This window comes from Carcharodon carcharias, chromosome 4 (assembly GCF_017639515.1).
Source record: "Carcharodon carcharias isolate sCarCar2 chromosome 4, sCarCar2.pri, whole genome shotgun sequence".
Classification (NCBI taxonomy): domain Eukaryota; kingdom Metazoa; phylum Chordata; class Chondrichthyes; order Lamniformes; family Lamnidae; genus Carcharodon; species Carcharodon carcharias.
In genome coordinates, this window is record NC_054470.1 from 40,274,771 (window position 1) to 40,291,285 (window position 16,515).

Sequence of the window (16,515 nt, forward strand, 5' to 3'; positions counted from 1 at the left end):
ATGACTTTGCTTAGTTGTACTATAATCACTTAAAGTTAATATTAATGTGACCAGGATCAAGATTTAAAACAATTTGAAATAACTCAGGACGATAAATTTGAAAATGGCATCTTACCTTGTAATCTGTGTCCTTGTGTTAAAATCAAGGGAACGCATTGACCGCAACACTTCTATACAGCCCAGATACTGTAAAAAATTAAAATGTCAGAATTTCATAGTTTTCAATAAACATTTTTGGCTATTTTCTATAAACACTAGCTTAGCCTTGAATATTAATAACTTCTCTCCATAAGTTTTTCAAATGTTAAACTGTTTACTTTTAAATAATTAGTCTCTTTCAACATTTGAAAGCTTCTAACAAAGGGCCATCCTCTATCAACAGATGCTGCCTGACTTGTTGAGTACTTCCAATATTTTCTGTTTTTATTTAATAACAACTCGCATTTAGCACACACAAATGGAAGCCTTTATTTTCTTTCTTTCTCTCTTTTGGCTGTAGACAGCCAAACGCCCCCACCTCTGCTGCGTCTTACCTATCAATGGTGGATGGTGATGGAGGAGTCCAGATGATTGGCTCATAGCTATACTGACAGAAACATGCCCTTTTCAGGCTGTTACTTGATTGATCAGTGGGACAGCTCTCCTCTCTTTGGCACAATACAGAGAAACACATGCTCAAAATAATTGTTTGATCCTGATGAATATCATTGGCCCTGAACTGGGACTCAGATATGTCAGGTCCCAGTCTTGCACCAACCTTTCCAGGAATGACTCAGCAGGTGTACTTGCTTGATCTCAGAGGAATTGGGTTGCATCGGGAGATCACAACCCAGGTAGGGACCTGGACATTCAAAAATTAGGGACTAAAATTATTTTATGGTGGTTTGAAGCTGTCCACCTTTGAAAAGTGGTCATGGGGACCTAGATTCGTTTTCCAAAGGATGCATGACTTGGAAACCACACGTCCCCACAAGCTAGCAGGTTCCCTCTGATGTTTCCAGGGTCTTCAGTTGAAGGTGGGGTGAACCACTGCTGTGTCCCCAAGCCACTGAAGGGACACTCTTTCAGGCCTCTCTCTCCAATCCTGTGAACTTCAGCAAACCTTTGACTGTTTTAAAGGCCTCAGATTGATATTGTATGACTCATAGGTGGAAAGCAAGTCTGAAGCTAGAGTCTGGCTGAAAGCAGCTTGTTCATACTAACACAGCAGGGTTCCATGGTGGACATGATGCAATCATAACAACCAGCTTCAAACCCCTGTGGTTTTTCTAGGCCACATTTTTAGTATGTTTTCTAGGATACAGTGATGACATGTGTTACATGTCTATAAAACAGATTTTGTTAGCAGTAAAACATTTAAATAGATAGATAGATTGGCTTAAACTTAAATAAAAATATTGATACTCACTTGCTAACTGTGTTCCAAATGTGTACAATTTCACAACAGTTAGTGAATAGAGAAAAATTTCACAAAAGTATTTGCAATATCACTATGCATAACAACCAGAAGAACCGTTACTCATTGTTGATATAAAAATATCTTCAAAGAGAGAGAATGAGACCACTAGCGTCAACATTTTTTGGAGATAGAAGTGTCAAAAGTACAGGTCAGTAGTTGACTCACTAATGCTCAGCTTGTATTCAGAGAAATCAATATCAGATGCTGTTTAGGATATTGTTAATGGTTTGTGTTGGTAGCATGTGCCAGCAGATCTGATATAAAAGGTTGAGATAAATAGGATACTTTTGTAAATTAAAATGGATGGATTGAAAACCATACAGGGCCTGTTGATCTCTGCAATCAAATTTCTGATAAACAGCTTAGAGGGCTACAATCTGGGCTGAAAGCACAAATTTATTAAATTCATCTTTATACCATTTGCCACTAAGAAAAACAGACAATGGTTGGAAAGACTGACATCTTGGCCTTTGCAGTGTTCAGCACTCACTCATTCATTTTAGATAAATTCAAAACTTAATATAGGTGCATTGCAAGGCTTAATTCAGAGATGTAGCTTGTTTTTACAGCCCCAGTAAGTAATTGCTATGGTTTAACTTCATTATCTAACAATAGTTAAAGATAAAAACAAAAAAACTGCGGATGCTGGAAATCCAAAACAAAAACAGAATTACCTGGAAAAACTCAGCAGGTCTGGCAGCATCGGCGGAGAAGAAAAGAGTTGACGTTTCGAGTCCTCATGACCCTTCGACAGAACTAGATAGCCTGCATCACTTAGCTGCATTGTGGCTGGAGCAAGTGCTGGCAGTCATGCAGGAAGTGACTCTGACCTGGGGAACACTGATTAAATGGCACGATATTAGAGAGAGCATGCTCCCAGGTTTTTGGATGCTGCACTGGAGGCCTTGGTGGAGGAGGCGGAAAGGAGGGGAAACATACTCAGAAGGCAGTGGAAGAAGATAGCCAAGGAGGTCAATGCCAGGAGTCAAACCGTAAGAGACCAGGATGCGGTGCAACAAGAAGTTCAATGACTTTACACGAGTGGTCCAGGTCAGTGAATACATCTTCAAATGCCATATCCTGCCAACTGCACTGCTAGTCTCAGGCACCGCTCAATTCACCACAGCCCCATCATGCACATACCAACAGATGTTGTAAGCACATGTGTTTTAATTTCCACCCCACCCCCTGCTCCCTACACCGCAACCTTATCCTTGTACCTTTCTCCTGTCAGACACCCAGAAAGTGCATCCTGGCTGGGCAGTGGTGGTTCAACAAGAAGACAATGATGATGAAGATATGGTATAAGAGTCTGATACATACAGGGTTAATATTGAACTGAATACAGTACCACCCACACAGTGATGTAAGAGAGCACATGACCTACACCCACAGTCAGTTGAGTATTGGACAGAGCTTATCAGCAAACATGGAGACAGCTCCTAACTTGTACCCTTTACCGTATATTCATAAATAGTTCTTAGAGTCAATAAAAACTTACAGTTAACCTAAGTATGACTTTGTCAGACCTACCAAACTGTAACTAACATTATACAACATGGTGGCCGCTTATGGAAAAACCGCAAACTTCCCAGAAAATGCAGAGAAAGACTAAAATGCTGGAAGACTGAGAAAAAATTCGGTAAAGCAGTCTAACCTGAAAAGAAGCTCCAGAAGAACAGGCGCAGAGGAAAATCACCAAGAAAATCTCAAAAAAAGGCTTGGAAGCTGAAGGTAAAATTCCTTACTATTGCAGAAGACTCATTGTTTTTGCTTTGAAAGTCCAGATTCATATCCTAAAGCACAAAGTCAGCAGACCTAGCAAGGGTGAGATTTTCTTTTAAATTCCAGGCTACATCAAGCCCCGAGAAATCTTTAAAAATTTCAGAGTCCGAAGTGCAGTTTGAAAAAAGCCATTGTTAAAAAGCCAATCCCTGAGTCCTTGCCTTTCGGAACTCGATCCGAAAGAATGTATCAATAATTAATTAAATACTTCAGGAGAATCATGACCTTTTAAACCCAGAGAAAGGCAAGCAAACACCAGGGTTCAACGAATTTGTGACTTTAAACATAAGCACTGAGCAAGAGAATTGTGCAGGCAGCCGTTCCAGGCGGCCATTGTTGAGAAAAAAGTCTTTTCAAGCTGAGCATGGTTGCCATTGTAGCAGAGCTCACCAAAAGCAGCAAAGGCAGGAAATCCCTTTATCTCCAAGTGAACGGGGCTGCCATCTTGAAATTCAGGAAATTCTTAATGTAGAGCCTATCCTTATAAAAATTTAACCATAGATCTGAATTCCACACTTCCAAATCAATTCAAACTAATCCAAGGCCCAGATCAATCATGTAATTGGGACTTTAGAGGAAAAGATACAGCATAGCTTTAGATTTAGACAAAAAGTCAGAAGCAAAGCAGGTTAACACACTGCTTTACTTGGTAAACCCAATTACGGATAACATTAATGCAAGACAGGGAAGCAATGAATCAACTGCTACCTTTGAAGAAGTACTAAAACCTTCTGGTGTTTACTTTAATCTGAGAAGCAGATTAAAATACTTGAAAGAGCTAAATTTAACAAGCGAGACCAACAGCCAGGAGAAACTGTCCATTCGTTCTTCAATGATCTGTGCAGGATGGCAGAAGATTGTGGATACGGAGGCTTAAAATATGAACTCATCAGCGACAGAATAGTGGTAAGAGTAGCGGACAGTGCACTCTGATCTCACACAAGCAAAGGAAGATCTATCCCTGGAAAGGCAATCCAGATAGTTAGGTAGTCAGAACTCCATGATCAGCGCAGAACGACTTTAAGGGGAGAAAATAAATCATGGTACAGAGACAAACCCACAGTTCAGCTAGTTAAGCAACAAAAACACAGGGACACTCCAGGACAGGGAAAGCAATACCCAAACTGGCCAGCAGTACGACTATGCCAACACTTTGGAGTAAAACACAATGTCCTGCATTTTCAGCCAATGTTTTTAATGCAATAGGATTGGATACTAATGCAAACTGTGCAGGGAGAAAGCCCTGAAAATCTCAGAAGGCCCAAAGATCATCCACAAGGTCGAGACTGCAAGTCCGGAAGACACACAGCCATGCTTCTTGGGTGAGGTTAAAGATCTTGGTCTCTCATTTTAGAATGTGGACATTTCAGTCAATGGCCACTTGACAATTTTAAATTAGACACACACACCAGTGTAACAGGCCTGTCAGGCAAAGAAATGTGACTAAAAGACCTCTGGCTTTGAACAACAGACACACTACTGTATGGGCTCAAAGGAATCTGACTTCCAGTCATAGGCATGATTTTAGAACCGCTAAATGCTAGCGGCAAACAAATCTTCACTCTGATGTATGTCATCCGTAACTAGCCTTTCTCTTTCTTGAGCAGACATGCTGTGTAGCCTTGGACCTCCTCAATATGTCAGACAATGTCAAAAAAACACTGTCGTTAATCATACAGAACTGCAAGTTCCCGAGTACTCAAACAAAAAAGAATATTCCTGCTGGGACTTCAGCTCTGAACTGTCTTCTCTCTTTGTGGAGCAGGATTATCCGTTCTTGTTCCAGGTGCCAGAACACCTACAATGTTCAGACAAGCCAACCACCCAAGAGCTACCCACGACACCTCCAGTGGAGGATGTAAAAGAGAGCGACCAGCAGTCTGATGAGGCTCAACCTCCAGCTCCAACGATGGTACAGCAGGTAAATGCTGCAACTACCAAACATACGCTGCAACTCCAGTCAGAATGCCAAAGTCACAAAAGACGCTGGAACCAGGTGACAGCCATCCATTGCTGAAAGCGAAATGCAGAGTTGAGCGTACCACTACAACTCGTTCTAGTGACAGGAATGCTCATCCTCCACCACTACCCACATAACGATGTAAGAAGCAAAAGAAATGACAAGGAGATAAGTACAATGTTCATCCGCCCCACAACAAAGGAGTTAGGGAGCAACCACTGACCAGTGCAACGACCGAACTGACCAAGTATAGTTCAACAGGAAAGAATGAAAGAAAAGGATTAAAACTCACCCAGATGCCAGAACGACCTCCAAACCTGCAGGAAGGACCAGCAGAGACAGAGCCTACTACTCCTCCAACAGCAGTGCAAACTAGATATGGAAGGGTTATAAGGCCTTCAGACCACCTGAACTTTTGAATTCAAGGTCTTGAAGTGGGAGAGATAGAGTAGTAACAATGTAGTAATGACAATGTAAAGGTATGATAGTAATAACAATGTGAGACATAAGGTAAACTATAATCACAAAATATATTGAATAAAGACTTGGGGGAGGTGTAGTATAAGGGTCTGGCACATATATGGTGAACATGGAACTGAGTACAGTACTGTCCACACAATGATTTAAGAGAGCACATGACCTGCACCCAGGGTCAGTTGAGTATGGGACAGAGCCATGCATATCAGCAACCATGGAGAGAGCTCCTAGATTGTACCCTTTACTGCATATTTGTAAATAGTTCTAAGAGTCAATAAAGACTTGCAAGTTAACCTACATATGACTATGAAGATTTCTTCAGATCTACCAAACTGTAACTAATGCCATACAACAATACGATCACTTGATTTCACACTCGCAACCCCAAGCTCAGATACTGAAACTACATGTAATTTACAAGACAGCAAAGATGCAGGATCTGTAGGTAGTGAGATACCAGGCATGAGAGGCCTGCAGTCAGGGTAAGGGGCAGGGATAGTACAGCTGTCAGCTCGCAGGACAACAAGATGACACACATGTCCTATTGTATAGGAATCAAATGAACACTTTGGTGGGGCAGTATACAGTAAAATACTGATGGGTATGCACAACCAAAAGCTTGGTGTATTGACAGGCCTGTCAAAAAGGCTGTGGTTGCTGTCAAGGGACATGGAGTGCCAACTTGCCAGAAGGCTTTGTGCAGAGCTTGGATCCCTTCTTTTCCAGCATGGGGTGGTGGCCAATGCCATTATTACGTTTGTGAATGATGCAGCATCCACTGGCTGATGTCACAACTTCCATTGCAGTACAAGCACCAGCCACTCAACATCTAAGTGATGCCATACAAGCTCAGATTGCTCAGTCATAACTGTGAATTACAGTGTGCAAAAGTGGTTGCAGGCTACCACAGCAGTCTGATAAACTGACCCCAACACATTACAAGGATTGTTTGAGGTGCTGTCGCAGAGAAGAGGAAGTGGCTCCATATGGATCAGGAACCTGCTGTCCTCTCTCAGGAAGATAGCATTCACCTTCTCACTCCTGTCACTTCACTCATGATCTTACTGTTGCCGGTCAGCCAGCCAGCCCAGACTGTTGCACCCCGGAAAGATTGTGCAGCTTACTGCCAGGCCCTGAAGGCCCACAGTTGCATAAGGCTGTCCTACAAGTGAAAGTCAATAGCTTTCCACCAGCCATGCTGTAGCCGCTGGGAGAGCACCAGTTAGAGCACTGGCACAGGCCAAGGCACATGAAAGACAGGCACTAAGGGAATGCACAAGGGCGTTTATTTAGCTTTTGTATGTAGGTGGAGGAATAGTGGTATTGTCGCTGGGCTAGTAATCTAGAGACTGGGGGTGGTGCAATGGGGACCAGGGTACGAAAACCACCATGGCAGATGGTGAAATTTGAATTCAATAAAAATCTGAAATTAAAGGTCTAATAATGGCCTTGAAACTATTGTCGAAAAAACCCATTGGTTCACTGATGCCTTTAGGGAAGGAAATCTGCCATCCTTATCTGGTCTGGCCTACATGTGACTCCAGACCCTCAGGAATATGGTTGACTCTTAAATGCCCTCTGAAATGGCTTAGCAAGTCACTTAGTTGCATCAAACCACTAAAAGGAATGAAACCGGATGGATCACCCAACATCGACCTAGGCATCGGAAATGACACTGCAAACCGAGCCTTGTCAGCCCTGCAAAGTCCTCCTTACTAAGATCTGGGGGCTAGTGCCAAAACTGGGAGAGCTGTCTCATAGACTAGTCAAGCAACAGCCTGACTTGGTCATACTCAAGGAATCCTACCTTACAGATAATGTCCAAGACACCACCATTACCATCCATGAGTATGTCCTATCCCACCAGCAGGACAGACCCAGCAGAGGTGACAGCACAGTAGTATACACTTGGGGGGGATTTGCCCTGGGAGTCCTCAGCATCGACTCCAGACCCCATGAAGTCTCATAGCATCAGGTCAAACATGGGCAAGGAAACCTCCTGCTGATTTCCATGTACTGCCCTCCCCCTGCTGATGAATCAGTACTCCTCCACGTTGAACACCATTTGGAGGAAGCACTGAGGGTGGCAAGGGCACCAAATGTACTCTGGATGAGAGACTTCAATGTCCATCACCAAGGGCAGCTCAGTAACACCATTACAGACCGAGCTGGCTGAGTCCAAAAGGACGTAGCTGCTAAACTGGGTCTGTGGCAGGTGGTAAGGGAAGCAATAAGAGGGAAAAATATACATGACCTCATCCTCACCAACCTGCCTGCTGCAGGTGCATCTGTCCATGACAGTATCGGTAGGAGTGACCACCCCACAGTCCTTGAGGAGACGACGTCCGTCTTCACATTGGGGATACCCTCCATCATGTTGTGTGGCACTGCCACCTTGCTAAGTGGGATAAATTATGAACAGATCTAGCAACTCAAGACTGGGCATCCATGAGGCGCTGTGGGCCATCTGTACCAGAATTGTACTCAACCACAATCTGTAACCTCATGGCCCGGCATATTCCCCCCATTACCATCAAAACAGGGGATCAACCCTGGTTCAATGAGGAGTGCAGGAGCAGTACCAGGCATACCTAAAAATGAGGTGTCAACCCTCAGGTGAAGCTACAACACAGGGCTACTTGCATGCCAAACAGCATAAGCAGCAAGCAATGGACGTATCTAAGCGATTCCACAACCAATGGATCAGATTCAAGATCTGCAGTCCTGCCACGTCCAGTCATGAATGGTGGTGGACAATTAAACAATTCACTGGAGGAGGAGGCTCCACAAATATCCCCATCCTCAATGATGGGGGAGCCCAGCACATCGGTTCAAAAGGCTGAAGCGTTTGCAACAATCATCAGCCAGAAGTGCCGTGTGGATGATTCATGTCAGCCTCCTCCGGATGTCTGCAGCGTCACGGATGCCAGCCTTCATCCAATTTGATTCATTCCATGTGATATCAAGAAACGGCTGAAAGCATTGAATACTGCAAACGCGATGGGCTCTGACAATGTTCTGACTATACTGCTGAATACTTGTGCTCCAGAACCTGCTGTACCGCTAGGAAAGCTGTTCCAGTACAGCTATAACACTGGCATCTACCCGGCAATGTGGAAAATTGCCCAGGTATGTCCTGCACACAAAAAGCAGGATAAATCCAACCCGGCCAATTACCACCCCATCAGTCTACTCTCCATCATCAATAAAGCGATGGAAGGAATCATCAACAGTGCTATCAAGTGGCACTTGCTTAGCAATAACCTGTTGACTGACGCTCAGCTTGGGTTCTGCCAGGGCCACTTAGCTCCTGACTTCATTACAACCTTGGTTCAAACATGGACAAAAGAGCTGAGTTCCAGGGGTAACATGAGAGTGACTGCCCTTGACATCAAGTAAGCATTTGACCGAGTGTGGCATCAAAGAGCCCTAGCAAAACTTGAGTCAATGGGAAGCAGGGAGAAAACTCTCTGGTGGTTGGTGTCGTACCTAGCACAAAGGAAGATGGTTGCGGTTGTTGGAGGTCAATCATCTAGTTCCAGGATATTACTGCAGGAGTTCTGCAGGGTAGTGTAGATAATGGTAGGCACAACCATCTTCAGCTGCTTCATCAGCAACCTTCCTTCCATCCATCCTAAGGTCAGAAGTGGGGATGTTCGCTGATAATTGCACAATGTTCAGCACCATTCGCGTCTCCGCAGATACTGAAGCAGTCACATTCAAATGCAGCAAGACCTGGACAATGTCCAGGCTTGGGCTGACAAGCGGCAATTAACATTTGTGCCACACAACTGCCAGGCAATGGCCATCTCCAACAAGAGAGAATCTAAGCATCGCCCTTTGACATTCAATGGCATTACCATCGCTGAATCCCCCACTATCAACATCCTGGGAGTTACCATTGACCAGAAACTGAACTGGCCCAGCCATATAAGTACTGTGGCTACAAGAGCAGGTCAGAGGTTAGGGATCCTGCAGCGAGTAACCCACCACCTGACTTCCCAAAGCCATCTACAAGACACAATTCAGGAGTGTGATGGAATACTCTCCACTTGCCTGGATGAGTGTCACTCCAACAACACTCAAGAAGCCTGACACCATCCAGGACAAAGCGGCCGCTTGATTGGCACCCCATCCACAAACATTCACTCTGTCCACCACCAACACAGCAGTGTTACCATCTCAGGAATGCACCAAGCCTCATTGGATAGCACCTTCCAAACCCATGACCGCTATCATCTAGAAGGACAAGGGCAGCAGACACCATGAGAACACCACCATCTGGAAGTTCCTCTCCAAGCCTCTCACTATGCTGACTTGGAAATATATCGCTGTTCCTTCACCCTTGCTGGGTCATAATCCTGGAACTCCTGCCCTAACTGCACTGTGGGTGTACCTACACCACTGCAGCAGGTCAAGAAGGCAGCTCACCATCACCTTCTCAAGGACAATTAGGGATGGGCAATAAATGCTGGCCTAGGCAATGATGCCCACATCCCATGAATTTATTTTTAAAAATAGCATATTTTCACATAAAATGTTTAATTTGTCTTGGCTTTTATTTTCGCATTGTGGCCAAGCAGATGCTGTGATAATCAGAGACAGGGAAGGTGTGGGATTTTGATGACTGGGAAATTGGAGATGTAGTTACTAGTACTACACTCAGATGAGTTCTTCACAGAAAACCTGCCTAAGGTGCCACCTGCCACTCAACTATGCACTGTATAGCTGGTAGAAAGAATTGTGCCTTCATGACAGGGAGGGTCCACAGCATGCAGGAGACCATCAGCTTGACACCCACTCTATTGAGTTCTTTAGTGCTCCTTCATAGAGGTCTAGGCAGCAGAAGCATTGGTACTGCATGTCAATGGTCTGCTCTATAACACTTCATGAGGCAGCATGGATTTCATTAGTTGCATGCTGCTCTTGTATGTGTAGGTTAAGCGACAGATTCATCAGTCATGTCATCAGTGGTAGCCCTTGTTGCCTAATAGCTACTCTTTTATGGTGGCTCAAATGGAGATGGCACAGCAGATTGTCACAGAATGAAGGCATCATGACTGCTGCTAGATTACCAGGCATTGACCTGCATAACGTGCTGCCTATGGTCACACAGCAACTGGGCATTGAGAAAGTGGAATCCTTTTTGGTTCTAGGTTAGGGGAGAGTTGACATGCGATGCCTTTAAAGCAATGTACATGCAGTCAATGGTATCCTGCATCATGGGGAAGCCATGTATTCACTCTGTCTGCTTTTCTGTGGCAAGAGAAAATGAAATGTAGTTGGCTGTCAATGAGTAGACAGAGCTTCAGTGACTTCCCTTATCCAGCATTGAAAGGCAAGCTATAAGATGTTGCAAATGGAAGAAGCCATGATTACCTTCCTAGCTATTGGCAATGCCAACCTTGCCTTGTTTTGAGGTTGCAGCTGTGGCAGATATCAGTGAGGGCTGTCCTCACTGAAGCAAAGACATTTCATGCATTGCTGCTCACTGACATTCAGGTAGGAGAATTGCTTCTTGACTGTGGGCTCTTGATGAGAGTCTTCTCCACTTCCTCCTACCAACTTGTTCTCCTCTCAATGCCATCTGCTTACCCTCCCTATTATGTTGTATTCCAAGGATAATATATACTAATACACCCAGGTCTGAGGGCAACTGGTTTGTTCAGAAGCCTCGAAGTCAGCAACTTGTCCTTCGGCACCTGCCATACCACTCCCGCTAGGCGTTGCAACTTTGAACAACTATAGAAAGCACCAACTACTTCTGGAATTGAAGTAAAAGCCAGAAATAATCAACCAGTAACTTGCCTATAAGTAGTTGATGATGATCCCCTTTGATAGCAATGGCTGAGTGTCCTTCCTACTGTAGAACACATGTGTGAGACTAAGAAAGGGCATTACTGGGGAGTTGAACTCAAAAATGACATCACTGGCATCAAATCAGCATTGCATGCATGACACCATGATTTGCCCGCTCTGAATAATTCCAGCAGACATTCACTGCATGCATGCTAGCGCCTTGACAAATATAGTGTCTGGCGCTTTTCTCCCCCACAAATGTCCACGTGTGTTTGCCTTTTTGGTGCTTAAGGGCCATTCATACAAATAACGTTGAAAACTATCCTGGTTTCCCACCTCAAAGTATTGCAGTAGCTTTACTCAAAGGAGACATTATTAGAGGAGAATTTCTTGCTAGTATTAGCGAATGAGTTGGGTGGTTTAATGACCCTAAGTGGTGAGCTTTGAGTAGAAAATATTAATATGATATAGAACAGAAAATGCTGGAAATACTAAGCAGGCTGAATCTTATGTGCCCATGTGGGGTGTGTTTTCGATGCAGAGCCACTTAAAATATGTCGGGTGGCACCCAACCCAGAGTTGACCCCCATAATACACTCAGTAATGTTCCTGCCCGGTTGGTGGGTGCCGAAATCAGCAGCTGTTCACCATATGTAAATAAATGATTCAAGGTCAACTAGGTTTGTTAGCAAACCTATTGACCAGGATAATGCGCTGCCCACACCATAATATTGTTGCCATGGACAGGTAGGCGTGAGTGGGCAGGCAGGAGTGGGCAGATGAGAAAACTTAGGAAGGTAGGGGGCACCTCATTCAGGTGGGCGGGGGGGTGCCCTGCCCTGTGTGCATCAGGTGCAACACTCCAAGATGTCACCCCGCTCCCCCGCCCCCTCCTCACCCCCTTCCACCCTCACCACCTGCCCTCCAAATCTCGGCATCCCCCCCTCCAGTCCCTCACCCCATTCCCTGGGCTTTCAGATCCCACCCTGCCTAAAACCCCAGGACTTACCCGGTTCCAGCATGCTCCTTCTTGTAGTTCCGGCAGTGCTCACTACTGCGCCCTGGCACTGCCAGGACTGCAAGAGCTGTTGGCCAATCAGATTGGCTGGCAACTCTTGAGGCCAGGACTTCCTCCCACTGAGGGGCAAAAGTCCCACTCTTACCTTTAGGCAGCCCCGAGCATTTTATGGCTGCCGGGTGTGTTTCTTTCTGACCTGTCAGCTATTGGCTGACTTTCCTTCCATGGGGTTGGGGAGGGAGGCAAGGAGCAGTCCACACCTCCACCCCGTAAAATCCAGCCCAGCAGGTCAGCAACATCTGTGGAAAGAAAAACAGAGTCAATGGGCATAATTTTAACTGCCAAGAGGAGGCAGATACTGGTGTGGGCAGCAGGTTCAAGCCCCGAAAAGTGATGGTGGGTCCAGAACCCAACATGATCCTGCCCACTTCTGGGTTTAACCTGGAGGGGTCTGTAGGCAAGCAGACAATCCTCCGTGGGGCTCCGGGGAAGTAATTTCAATATGTTAACCCCCCAATTAACTGAAGATTTAACACAGAATTCTGGCTTTAACAGCCAGCTCATGGATTTCCTGAGCTGTGTGGAACTCATCAGGGTCAATGAGATGAGACCCCAGTGGGGAATGCCTAGGAAGTGAAACTGACAGGCTGGGAAGCCTGAAACTGAAGAGCTGCAGCCAGGCCAAGGTGAGGGGATACAATTCACAGCATTTCTGCTGAGAGTCCTGTCACAGCTTGACAGATGACTTCCAACTTCTTGGAAGTCAGTTCACCTGTCTTGTACTTCACTCGCCTTAAACTGCACTTCCCTGCTATCAGCCCTCCCTGCAGCATGAGAACAGTTAATGCAGCTCAACCTTAGACCTCTGATAAACAAGAGGAGCAGTACTAGCATCACCAGTAGCAGTAACAGCTTCCTTCTCCTCAGCCACATGCCACTTCACAGGACAGAGTGGGTAGACACAGAGAACCAGCTGGGAGGAAGCAAGACCTCCAACACAAGTTCTACAGGCATTTGATCAGCACTATCGGCAGGGGTGTGCATCAGACCCCTCATGAGGCTCAGACTTTCACAGCAGGTTGTTGCTGATGTCTGCAGCCTTCGGGAACAGGACCACTTTCCCAGTGGGCCATCAAAGCACCTGTCATTGGAGGGCCAACCCCACCCCCTTCCATCCCAGGTCCCTCCATCCCACCAATGTTGTGCGCTCTCTTCTCCCGCAAGGAGGAAAAAGAGCAAGATATGAGTGTAAGAAATGGATTGTCTGGAGAGGACAGAAGAACATCTGTGGAGGATGACTATGAGGCAGGGGTGTGACAGAGCGAGTTTTGGTTGTTCAGATGGGGTTGTGAGAAGGTGCCTGGAGAGAGAGGAATGAGTGCAGCTGCAAGGTGTGTTGTTCTGAGGAGCGCTGTGCAGGAGAATGCTGTGAAGCCAGAGTGTGGGGGTTGGCACCTGTAAGTGTTACGTCTCTCACCTTTCCTTCCCTCCTGAGGTCCTTGAATCTATTGGTGCACTGTATCCAGGTCTGAGGAACCACACTTCTGCTGCTCACTTCCTTAGCCACTTCCATCCAACATCTGCTTGGCTTGAGAAGCTGGCCTCTTCTGTCCATGTAAACTTTAACTCGCTTCAGTCTCAGATCCTGCAGGAGAACATCTGGATAAGAGTCAAAGACCCAGTGAGCAGTCTTTCCAGGTCTTCTTTCCAGTCCTGTGTTTGCTGAAGCCTCAAACCATTGGACAGTCCAGCCATTCTGACGATTGTCAGGACCCCTTTAATTAGAAATCCTTCCTTTGACAGATTTGTTGTGTCATCCCAACCAGCCTCTCTGACTGACCAGGAAACCCAGATGTGAGTTGGTAATGCTGCAGCTGAGTTAAAGAGTCATGTCAAAGTCTGTTTCAATTACAAACAGGTTCCTGATCCACTACCAGCTTCCCCTTACATACAGGTCTGGTAAGGTAATATTCTGCCCAACGTTTCAGGTTGACAGCACACTTCATCAGTTTCTCTCTCCACAGCAGCCTGATGTGCTGAGTTCCATGATATTCTATTTTTATTTCAGCTTTCTAGAATACACAATATTTTGCTTTTGTATGCATATGCTATACTTCATCTATTTTCAGTTACTACAGATGATCGTAAACTGTAAACATTAAAATGTTTTGTGAGAACTCGTAACACCTGAAGTAAAAAAAGATCAGTGGCAGAAAAAGAGACCTTCAGCCGAGCAGAAAAATGTAAGCAACTTGCGAAAAGAAACTTGTAAGTACAAGTCTCACTCTAGGATTTGAATACAGCATCCAGGCTGACAGTCCTATGCAATATGCTGTATTATCAGAAGTGCTAATCTTTGGTTGAAGTGTCAAAGTGATGCCCTGTTTGCTTATGTCAGCAGTTCAGATGAATGTTAAAGATCCCAAAGCATTATCCTGGCATCACAGACATTACTTCCTCAACCAAAGCTACTAAAAATATTAAGTGATCGTTCATCTCATTTTGTAATCTTGCTGTGCACAACATGGCTGCCATGTTTGTCTATATTACAGTTGTCACTGACATAACAGTCATGGCACTTCAAAATATTTCATTACATGTAAAACATTTTGGGATAAGTTACTATATAAATGAAAGGTTTGTCATTATACTCTAGCTTGCCCAGCAGAGAACTGACAAGATAGGACTACTTGTCCATTTTACACCTCACCTGATTTTCAATAGAAACTAAAATTAGCCAGGGTGTCACATGGGTGGCTGATCAATCCCATAAGATTTTCGATGGACAATTTAGGTTAAATTTACCCTCAAGTCTTTCTTGATCGAAAATGAATGTCACAACGACAGTTCTGCTGATCCAAGATACATATGATATCATCATGTCCAGCTGGTTATACCATCCATACAGGTACACTAGGTGCTACCATGTACCTTTCTATCCCATGTGTGGTTCTCAACCATCTTTTAAAAAGTAAGTCAATCCTGTTTGTGCATTATGCTCCCTAACTGTCTGTATTTACTTGGGAGTGCTGTGTGACCTGTATATTAAAAATATAAATATATGGAAGATTGTACAACTTTATGTGGACTATGATTGATTCATCTATGCATGCCCTTTATATACGAGTGCTTTGTGACCCCATATGTATCGTGAACACAGATCTGGATATCTTGCAGTGCTAATGCCTTTTTTCAAATAAATGACTGGCTGGATTTTCAAAAAAATACAATGACATTGTAAAATTACTTTCCTTTCACAAGGTTATGATAAATGTTTCTTACTTAATGAATGGTGGGGGCCCTATTGGTTTATTGCCCACATTTGCAAAAACCATAGAAATATTTAATGAAATGCATGATTTAGTATTTATGCTGAACATTGCAAAAGGCCCATGGTACTGTAACAGACAGGAGGGGGTTTAATTTAGAACAGCCCTGATTTCTCCAATCACTACGCAAGCGTAAACAGAAAAGGTGTTTTTGATTTTTGATTTCCCCCTTTATAAGTTGTGGCATATTTTCCTCAAATCTTCAGTTTTGAAGCGATCCAATCCTTTATTAATAACCCCCACAGCAAATTCAAGGTAAGGTAAAATAAGAAGGGTAGTTTATTTTACACACACACAAAACGTGGGAAGAGGTTTTGCAATGTCCACCCCTTTTTGCATTCATACAATTAAAAGAGGGAGAAAAGAAAGAATGGGATTCGGGGCAAAGACCACAATAAAAATAAGAATTATGTTTTCACATGAATTCAGAGTCCAGAATCAAATTCCAATGAGGAATTATTTTGCAGATGTTGGCTGGCTGAAGACTGATGGTGTAAGACTCGCTTTTCCTGTGGTATTGAGGTCCCAAGATGAAATCGGCATGCAGAGATTAAACAATCACCAGTAGGTGATAATACAAAATCTTCCCAGCAGGGTCAAGTTAGATGGGGGCCATTTGTCCAACCTGGCCAGAGCTTGCTTCTGTGTGGCTTGCCAATTAGATGTTAAACAGCAGACTGAAGATAAA

At 44.5% G+C, this 16,515-nt stretch overlaps 1 protein-coding gene across 1 annotated transcript in view; it reads right to left on the reverse strand.

The window, feature by feature from the left end:
* shc3 (SHC (Src homology 2 domain containing) transforming protein 3) overlaps positions 1–16,515 on the reverse strand; it is a 296,799-nt gene that overhangs the window by 182,995 nt on the left and 97,289 nt on the right. The window contains exon 2 of the mRNA XM_041187067.1: positions 116–186. Coding sequence (XP_041043001.1) covers positions 116–186 — 71 coding nt within the window. The remainder of the gene's footprint in view (positions 1–115; positions 187–16,515) is intronic.